General features: G+C 34.8%; 1 protein-coding gene and 2 long non-coding RNA genes across 4 annotated transcripts; all 3 read left to right on the forward strand.

Annotated features, from left to right (window-relative positions):
* Positions 1–955: 955 nt before the first annotated feature.
* LOC127161322 (uncharacterized) lies at positions 956–2,408 on the forward strand. Its single transcript, XR_007827011.1, has 3 exons — positions 956–1,529; positions 1,646–2,014; positions 2,106–2,408. It is a non-coding gene; the product is annotated as an uncharacterized LOC127161322 (long non-coding RNA).
* Positions 2,409–2,530: 122 nt separating this feature from the next.
* LOC127161321 (uncharacterized) lies at positions 2,531–5,071 on the forward strand. The gene is made up of 4 exons (XR_007827010.1): positions 2,531–2,785; positions 2,910–2,994; positions 3,077–3,137; positions 3,262–5,071. It is a non-coding gene; the product is annotated as an uncharacterized LOC127161321 (long non-coding RNA).
* Positions 5,072–5,826: 755 nt separating this feature from the next.
* LOC127161319 (myelin-associated glycoprotein-like) lies at positions 5,827–10,453 on the forward strand. Of its 2 annotated transcripts, none has more exons than XM_051104007.1 (8): positions 5,827–6,734; positions 7,235–7,352; positions 7,510–7,905; positions 8,045–8,362; positions 8,469–8,729; positions 8,822–8,909; positions 9,186–9,228; positions 10,141–10,453. In XM_051104007.1, exons 2-8 carry the CDS (start codon positions 7,286–7,288, stop codon positions 10,333–10,335), a joined length of 1,368 nt encoding a protein of 455 aa, XP_050959964.1. In that variant the 5' UTR covers positions 5,827–6,734; positions 7,235–7,285; the 3' UTR covers positions 10,336–10,453. The 2 variants fall into 2 exon arrangements, with proteins under 2 accessions (XP_050959964.1, XP_050959965.1); XM_051104008.1 differs by having other exon boundaries at positions 6,717–6,734; positions 7,583–7,905.
* The last annotated feature ends 251 nt before the right edge of the window (positions 10,454–10,704 follow it).

Here is a 10,704-nt window from a genome sequence, read left to right on the forward strand (position 1 = left end):
TGGTTAATCTGTTTGGCTGCCTAAAATCTAACATAAATACAAACTCCCTACTCAGACAATGACTAATGAAAGGCTTTGTGTGTTTTCCTGTAACTACAGAAGGAGGTCAGTGATGCATAACATTACATCCCTAAAGCCATAAACACTAGCAGAAATGAGACACCTAAAGAAACGTCTATGTTTGAGTTATTTTCTGTGTATGTGAATTTTTCACATAAGAATACATCTTTGTCCTATAGATGAAACCATTCAGTCTTAAAATGGTGTGAATTTGTGGGTTTATGTGTTGCAGTCTTGTGCATTAGTCACAATGAGCCACAGAAGCTCCTCTGCATTCAATCAATGTACTGTAGGGTTGGTTTTATTGATAAGCACTGAACAAAAGTTTGCATATATATATTTATTACCAAAGTACTTCTGGTATACTTTAATATATATATATATATATATATATATATATATATATACAGTAGTTATCTGAAGTAGATCATCATGTTCATCAAAGTTGTTAATCAAAGTTTTGATTTTAGGACAACTTTGACGAAAGGTTTTGATCCACTTTAAATGTTGACACTTGTGTGTGTGTGTGTATATATATATATATATATATATATATATATATGTGTGTGTGTATATATGCTGTATAAAAGTATAATAAAAGTATAACTGTATATTAAAATGGAATTCAATACAATTTTAATGATCTACACAGTAAACAAGTAAGAGTAAGAGAACAGTTTGTTATTTAATGATAGTGTGTTTTATTTCTTTTATCTGAAAAAGGTCCACAATCTCGTGTTGTAGCATAGTGCAAACAAAAAGTTTAAAGAAAAAAAAAGAAAAAAAAAAAACAGGTTTGCAAATGAAGAAGTACTATGCTACAATACTGAAGTACAGATATTATTTACACTTATATCTTTTAAAATGTGGTCATTTCACAGGGGAACTGGAAAAATCACAGGGGAACTGGAAAGATTTAACTTCTACATTACAACTAGTAGTAAGCAAAAACAAATATAATCACAAACTTCTGCTTTTCTCAGTTATTGCACTGCTCGAGGTAAGGACTCTCTATTAAATATTTATTTTGCATTTTGTCTTTAAGCTTATTTAAAACTTTCACATTAAAAAAATAAATGTGGCTGTATTGATGGTGTCAAGATTTGTCTTTCTGTTTGAGGTTTTTTTATTGATAATTCTACAACTTGTACTGGTATCTTCAGGTGAGTTCCTTGTGCTGAAAATAAATTATATAAAAAGCTTCAGAATCGTAAAATGGACTTTGCTTTAATTTTTTTGTACTACTTTTGCGAAACAAGATATTTTAATGTGTCTTTGTATGTTGCTTTTTTGTTTTCAGAGCCTGCATGTTACACAGAATAAGGGTAGCCATGTGAAGTGCCTTCATAGATTGAAAACTAATGTGTTTTGATGTTTGTGTGTGTTTGTACCTACAGCACTTAAGATGTCTGTCTTTACTTTTGTGGTTTTTCTGTTCCTTCCTTATGAACTTGGACTGGGAATTACAGGTGGGTCCGTTCCTAGTACTGTCTACCTCAAAAGAAAATTATCTGGAAGTTTTGTATTACACTAATTATGTGAAACAAAATATTTTAAAAAGTTTATATTACCTTTCTGTTTTCAGGACACTATTATGCAATATTGCCAAACAGAATAACAGCACTAAGCGGCTCTTGTCTGCAGATACCTTGTACATTTGATGCACCAGAGAACACACTCAACAACACAAAAAATATATTTGGCTATTGGATAAAGAGGAACCCTGCTTTTCTCAAGCCAGATAGTTTGGTGGTTTTTAATGGAAGTACAAACATCATCAAAGAATTTAGTCATATAGAAATTCTTGGTAATCTTAGTCAGCATGAATGTACCAGTGTTTTCTATGGTGTCATGAACAATCACACAGACAAATACTACTTTAGGGTGCAAACGAAGGATGCAGCTATTTGGACATATACATATCAATACAGTCCCATTACCATTTCTGTCTCCGGTAAGTGGGGTCTCCACTGTAAACTAGATTGATTTCTGTGAGCAGCATGATTTTCAGTAAAATATATTACCATATTCTCTTTGCTCAATAGATGTACCGGAGCTTCCCATCATTACACCCACTGATCTGGAAGAAGTGATGGAAGAAAGTACAATCAATCTGAGCTGCTCTGCTGAGGCCCCCTGCCCCAAACAACCTCCTACAATATCCTGTTCTAACATCCCTAAATCTGCCCACATTACAACACAGTTACAGGAGAAACCTGATAAAACCCAGTCAGTGTTTTCACACATAATCTTCAAAGCTTCATACAAAGATCACAGAAAGAACATCTCCTGCACTGCTACATATCCAAGAAATACAACTAATGACTCAACTGTGGAGACCACCGTGATGCTATGAGTCCTATGTAAGAGATTTGGAGTCATTTTGCTCTTTCATTAACATTATTATGTTCAGATGTGTAACATTATTATATCTACCTACTGATTTTTCTATTTTGCTTTAAAGTTTCTCCAAAAGAAACTCACATTACCATTGATCCATCTGATTCAGTCTCTGTTGGCACTAATGTGACTTTGACCTGCAAAAACAAAGCCAGTCCAAATGAAATGAACTACACTTGGTAGAAACGTGGACAGGAGAAAGAGCTGGATTTTGGAGAACAACTAACCTTCAGTGTAAATAATAAAAGTGGAGGCTGGTACTTCTGCAAAGCAAAGAACATACATGGTAATCAGACGTCAGAAGAGATCCAGCTGATTGTGGCAGGTGAGTTTAATACAGAAATTCAACATACCAGCTATAATCAAAGTTCTGTTGAACTGAGTTGAGCTTGTCTCATTTTTCTATACTGACCAACAGGTCTGTTTATTTCTGTTTGTCTGTTCATTAGAATCATCTGTGGCTTTGATCGCAGGCTGTGTAGGAGGAGTTTCAGCTTTACTGTTGGTGTTTCTTCTGGCAACACTTTTAAAAAGGTAGACAAAGACTAAACATGATATTCCATATGTGTTCATATTTATGATTATGGTTTTTGATTCATAAATTTCACATTAATAGGGCACAACAGGCAAAGGCATCCAGTGAATCCACTGTTAGGGAACCTGACCATTCAGATCAGGTATGTTCTACACTCTTTTCGAGAATTGCATTATTGCCGTTAATAAGGATAAATACATTTTCATCATGTAAACAGGTCATGTCTTTTATTTATTTATTTTTTGCCTTGTCATGGTCGTATACAGATTGACGCCATTTATGTTAATGATTTCATAAGAAGAAAGTGAAAGGCGGTGTATTGACAATTACATAATCCTCTATGGAGCGATTGACTTTTCCAGCCTTCAGACAACTGCAACAGTGAACACCACTATTATTCAGCATCAGAATCATAAACAAGTTGTAGCATATCAGAGCGAATCAGACAATTTGAGATTCGATCAGAACATTGTTGGAACCCAAAGAGCCGAATTCCACAATGGATGATTGTAATTCAGGCTCTAGTTCTAGCCAGCCTGAAATAGGCTTAACTAACCAACTCCGACTAGCGGCTTTGAACAGCTTCCAACATCGACACAAAAGAACACTTATTGACAATTCCAACTCATGAAGGAGATTGTCAATTTTGGGGCAAGACACAGCACATCATGACCATCACATGAGGAAAATCGTTAGTAGAGACTGTTGGGTGGTTTCCCCCACCCAAGACAAGGACCAGACTGAGATTCCTTCTATACCCTTTTGACCTTTTCTTTCCTGGCAGAACACACCCTTATGTTCACAGAATGACACAGACTCTTTTGTATATACATTTTATGCTTAAAAGGACTTATAAATGAATATCAGTCCATTGCATAACTCCCTATCATATATGTAACCCACACATTTGACTATCATATCCTGATCACTCATTGTGTATGTCTTTTGAATAACTATTGAATAGTTTATAGGTTTATATTCATGTTGGGAATGTGTGAGTTTGAATATTCATGCTTTAAAAAGCTTTTATAATATCATTCAATTATTTGTAAAAGGAATTATATTCTTGTTATAGAAATCACATCCAAATTATACTCTGCAAGAACGGGAAAATTCGGACCAAGATAAAATCACAATCAATTCCCTTTGAGCTAAATTGACCTGTTTCCCTTACAATGTTATAAAAATGAAAAGAATGTCATCTTCTTAAATAATATACAAATGTGCATCTTTCACTGGTTAGAAAAATTGATAACACTTTCACAGTAAGGGTGCATTGGTTAACATTAGTTGAAGGGGTCATGAACTGACTTTTTTTAAATGATTTTTACCATTCTCTGAAGGCCACTTATAATATATCAAGATTTGTGTCCAAAAGCTGAGATTAAAAACTCAGGACACCATAAAATTATGCACCTAGCCGTTGCTCTTAGCCATCGCCTCAGCAGTTGCTTTTAGCCATGCTTAGGCCATTGCTTCATGCTTTTTGCTATCACTGCTTTTTGAGTTCTTTGAGCACTCCCTGGCTTGCATGCCAGCCACTTCCCTAAAAAAAAAAACCAAGAGGATCGTTAAACTTCTTTTTCTTTAGCTTCTCTTTTCTTTCCGTTGAGAGTTTTGTGTTCTAAGTTTTGTCGCAAACCTAAAACTTCAACCATTTGATATAAAGTTTAATAGCATCATCATACTGTCGGATCCAATATAATCAGCACAGCATCGTCACAGTGTTTTTTTTTTTGTTGTTGTTGTTGTTGTTTTTTTTATAGTACAATGACCTATTATATGTCAAAAGATCCATGGAATTTTGATTTATCAGTTCATGATCCCTTTAATGCATTAACTATTTCCTAAAAATGAACAAGACATTTGTTACATTAATTTATGAAATGCAACTGTTAGTTAATGTTAGGTCCATTAAAGAGTAGGTCATATGGTATTTTAAAGTGTCCTAATATTGTGTTGGAGCCCCCTACAACAGGTTTAAATGCAAAAAAAAAAATTACAAAAAAAACATTGTAATTTTTTTTTATAGAATATACATTTAATATTAAAATTACTCAATTATTTCGAAACAGTTCGTTTGAAGCATCTGTCTGTAAGCCCCTTCTTTCTATAACTCTACTCTGCTGGCCAAAGTCTGTTATTATTGGTACGGAGAGTAGTACTTGAGCAAATTTGCGAGCTCTACCTTTACATAAAACAATAAGGTTACACTTTATTTTGATAGTCCAGTTTAGACATTCTACTAACTATAAGTAACTTTGCAACTACATGTCAACTAATTCTCATTAATTTGCAACTACATGTCTACTAACTCTAAGAGCAGACTGTTAGGTTAGGTTTATGGTTAGTAGAATAAGTTGACATGTACTTGCAAAGTTTAGAAGAGTGTTAGAAGATATTAAGCAGACAGTCTACTAATACTCTGACTAGTTGACATGCAGTTGCAAATTTACTTACTGTTAGTAGAATGTCTAAAGTGGACTATCAAAATAAAGCGTTACCAACAATAATATAGTGCTCCAATCCATTCGTAAAATATGATATTAAAAAAAAAAAAAGTTTAACACTTATGCAAGCAAATTGTTCCCACAGGTAAAGTTAAGCTGCTAAACTGTAAACACTTCACAAAACAATAATGATGGATACATTAGCCAAGTGCTAAAAATGACTAATTGAAGAAACAATACAGTTTGTAAACCAAAATATGTCTACAGTAATGTCTAAAGAATGACAGAAAAAGATGCTCCGTGTCTTAAATTTTAATTAGAACTCAGAACAGCTGTATTACAGGTGCACCAGCCCAACTAACTCGCTCGTCTCTCTCTACCGGGTCTTTTACTCCCTGCATTAACCCTATAACTACCAGTGCAGCAAAATAAACAGCAATTTCACAATGATTATAAAGTCTGTGCACTACACTATACATTCTTTATTATTAAACGAAGTGATTAAAATAACAACAGTATACATTAATTGACACATTCTTAGAAAATAGTGGGTTCACAGCAAATTATCAAAACTATTTCAGTAAGACAGTAATATAGTGCGTTACCTTGAAACCTAAAGCTGCACTAGGTATATGTCACATATTAGCACAAAACTTGTTATTTTGTGTGGGAACAGGGGTGAAAGAGGGTTCCAAAGAGGGAGGGAGGAGAGAGGGCAGGTCAGCATCCCAGTCTATAAGATTCACAGTCCTTATACCCAGGTCCATTGAAATCTCACCCTCAGCCATGTTGCAGTGGGCGGAGCTCCTCTCTGTGATCTCACTAGCCAAAACATTCTCCCTCGTGGCGGGCGCTGATGCCGGCACTCACACCTGGTCTAACGATATCAGCAGCTGCGGCTCCGCGGCGATCCTAAGCACTGCCACTGACCCCACCTTTTAGAATAAAGCAACTATTTTGACCCCAGAATTCCACCACAAGTTTTTTAAGCCTGCATGAGTCACAAAAACACATCATTCATCCATTCACTAAATTATCAGTGAATTAATGTTAAGGAACAACATGCTTAATACACTAAAATCTTCGTCTCATTTGATAAACTATGGTCAAAGATCACCCATTTAATGTTTATTTCATGATTGATGAAACAATGTATGTTTATACATCTTCCTTATTCAGAGTCACTTGGGTGGGGATTGTTACTTCATGATAGTTCTTCAAATCCGTGTTTAAAATGTGTTGCAATAGAAAGCATCTTCTGCTTTTGTGAACGACTGCACTGTTGTGTGGTAAGGATTTATTTTTTCTGTTTTGTAAAATTATTTAGTAAACTTCTTTCATGCTGTTGCACACCTATATAGCCTTTATTCATTAAAAGAGATTTAATTTATTTGAATGTCTTCACAACAGGCATAATCTGTAGTAACTGAGGTTCTCTGCTTATTTAGCCCAATTACTTTTTAGCTTTTATGTTTGTTAATTAATTTGGCTTAAAAACATGGGCTATTCTACTTGCTTAATTCTGTATAACAAGTGCATTTGCGATGTACACTAGATTTGTTGAATATGTATGGATGAGATGCAAGAACAGCATTGTCAGTTCATTAGAAACACTGAAACATTGAATATTACTGTAATTCACAATAATAATAATAATAAAAACTAAATAAAAATAAATGAAATCGATTGTGATTGAATCTCACTATTTCTATCCTTCAGCTAGAAAAATAATTGCTCTGAAAGTTATCTCATGAGCTCTCCCTGTCCTATATTAATCTTTATCATTCAGCTTCAGAAGTCAGAAAATCTCTACTGATTCTGATCTAAAAGACCTTTAGAGATGTCTGTAATTCAGATCACTTTCTTCACCATCATCATCAGCGCTGTGTTACTACATACTCACTCAGGTTAGTCCAATTATAAATTATTTTTTCAGTTGAAGCAAAAGGTTAGGCTTCATTCACCAGAAGTACCATACAACACAAATATGATTATAATGTGCAGTTTACTTTTAAATAATTCAGCCTGTCAAGATGTATATAACTACTGTGTTTTATGTTCCAGCTGATTTCTACTCCGCTGTGATGCCTCAGACAGTAACAACTCTGACAGGCTCTTGTGTACAAATTCCTTGCAGATTTAACATCCCCAATTTTGAGGACAAACATAAGAGGGCACAATCTATTTATGGGATCTGGCTAAAAAGCAGATCACAGATGTTTGACCCAGACAGTTTTATAGCTTTTAATAGCAGTAAAAACATCATTAGAGGATTCAGTGACATACAGATGACTGGAAATCTCAGTGAGAAGAACTGCACCACTGTCTTCTATAACATCATGATGAATCATTCAGACCGCTATTACTTCAGACTGGAAATGGAGCCAGATATCTTCAGAGCAACATTTAACCCCAATTCAGCAACTGATTCAAGCAAGACTGTGAGGATCACTGTTAGAGGTATCTGTAATCTTTAACATATAGGCTTTCTTCACTTGGATGAAAAGACCTGACAAGTAAGTACATGTAAATGTAAATATTATGTACATAATACTACAATATCACATCACTAAATTGTATGATTTATTTATTTATTTAGATTCACCACAGCCTCCTGAACTTAAACCCAATGATCTATATTATGTAATGGAGGGAACTACAGTCAATCTGAGCTGCTCTGCTGAAGCCCCCTGCCCCAAACAACCTCCAACAATATCCTGGTCTAACATCCCTGAATCTGCCAACATTAAAACACAGTTACAAGAGAAACCTGATAAAACCCAGTCAGTGTTTTCATATGTGACCTTCAAAGCATCATACATGGATCACAGAAAGAACATCTCCTGCACTGCTACATATCCAAGAAATACATCTAATGACTCAACTGTGGAGACCACCACAATGCTACTAGTCATGTGTAAGACATCTGGAGTATTATGATGTGATTACATGAACAGGTCAATGTTATCATTTATTATCAGGTATTAATATTAAGTTTATTTTGTACTTTGTTTCTGTCACAGTTCCTCCAAAAGAAACACACATCATCACTTCATCTAGTGCCGTGTCTATTGGCACTAATGTGACTTTGACCTGCAAATGCAAAGCCAGTCCATCCAATGATTTGACCTACACCTGGTACAAATGTGGACAGGAGATGCCAGTATTTTGGGGGAAAACGATTACCATCACTATAACTCAAAGTAATACAGGACGGTATTCCTGCATTGCACAGAATAAACATGGCAGTCAATCATCAGCAGATGTCCAGTTCGTAGCTAAGGGTAAGTTTACATTCAAAGAACAAGGCCAAATACAGATTTAATGTAACGAAGATCGTTTGAAATACAATGTACTGTCCAATTACATGACATAGGACAAGATGGACTCAATATGCGTTTGATTGTTGGTTGTGTGGGAGGAATTGTGGCAGTGCTCACACTCTCTGCTGTATTTTGTACCAGGTAAGTTTGTGTGTGTTTGTTTATAATAAAAGCCTTATAACAATAAGTAAACAATAATAAGTAATTTTGAACAGCATATGTAAGATATACTCAGAAAGTATAAAAAGAATTGTTTCCATTTGTGAGAATAAGCCTGGTGCTTTCACATGATTGACATTGCCAATTTACATTTAAATAATGAAAATGAAAATAATTTGGCATTTATGTAGGCAGCTGCAAAAACAAAACAAAAAAACATGTCTTAAAACATTCTGACCTTTATCATACTCTTATTAGGACAAAAATTTCTAATAGGAATAGGAAGAAACCATCTGGTCAGGTATGTTTCTGGTTATGTTTTGTACATTATTCATGAAATTCATAAATGTTGCTTTAAGCTTAGCTCATGTGTATCAAAATGCTGACATCTTTTATTTCCGACACTTTGTTGTTGATATTAAATAATTTAATCAGTTTCATTTATTGAAAGTAATCCATTTTATCTGTCTGATTTTGTGAAAGATGTTACATGTCCTATTATGCTTTTTCACTTTTTGAATTTTAGCCAGTGTGTATGTTTGGGCATAAAAAAGATCTACAAAGTTACAAATGTCAAAGTCCACTCCAAAGGCAGATATTTTGTTTTTTAAAAATCCAATTCAAGAACTACAACGAACGGCTCCTCAGCGGGTATAAACACAAGCATTGACTAGAGTGGCTGCGTCGGAGTCGCACCGTAGACTTGTGCAGTATAGGGGGTCGAAACACATACGGAGGTGCGGCTGATGTAACAAGCATTGACTAGAGTGACCGCATGGCCTCCTGTAGCAAATCGATGTGTTTTTGTAAGAAAAATAACCATATTTAAAGCATAAGAATTACTTTAATCTAGTTTGCGCTAACTGCCTTGGCAAGGAGCATGGCACTACTAAAACACTGTCTAAGCTGTTTGCCAATCACAACACATTGGGACAGCTAACCAATCACAACACATTTCATTTTTCAGAAGGCGGGCCTTTATCAAACCCCACACATTAATCGAGCTATTTGTGCCAGGCTGGGGAGAAAGGTGTTGTAATAATGTAAATTATGTGAAAAATAATGCTTTTTTCAAACCACCAAGCATGGGAGCATGTTCTAGTACAGCCTCAAAAAAAATCAAGACTTTGTGAAAGAGCATAATAGGACCCCTTTAAAAGAATAAAACATTTGCACATAAAACATGTTTGAAATTTGTTTTCTTTGTACACAGGTTAATAACATAGATGCTGATTTTGTCAACACTGTCAGAGGCATTATGATCAATGAACAGATCACTTCTGATGATGAAACACTAGTTATTGTGTATTATGAAGAGACTGACATATCAAAGCGACAGAATTATTGTGCCACAGAAAAACTCTTCAACCATGACGAATACACAGAAATAGAGTATACGCTGTGTTAGGATATGTGCTCACGTATAGGCCTATAGTCGCTTTTTGAGGGAAAAAAAAGGAATCCAAATAAAATAATGTTACACTTTTTCTAATATTGAAACCAAATAAATTAATGTAACAAACAAATAAAAATGTTTAAAGGGAAAAATGATTTTTGTGTGTTTTCCTTTAAGTACAAAAGTAGGTCAGTGATACATGACATCACATCCCCAAAACTATAAACACAGAGGAAAGCAGAAATGAGACACCTAAAGAAACATTTATGTTTGAGGCCTTTTTTATGTGTGAATTTTTTACCCAAGAATACATCTTTGTCTCATAGATGGCACCATTCAGTCTTAAAATGATGAGAATGTGTGGGTTTATGTTTTGCAGTT

This window comes from Labeo rohita, unplaced genomic scaffold (genome assembly GCF_022985175.1).
Source record: "Labeo rohita strain BAU-BD-2019 unplaced genomic scaffold, IGBB_LRoh.1.0 scaffold_612, whole genome shotgun sequence".
NCBI lineage: Eukaryota > Metazoa > Chordata > Actinopteri > Cypriniformes > Cyprinidae > Labeo > Labeo rohita.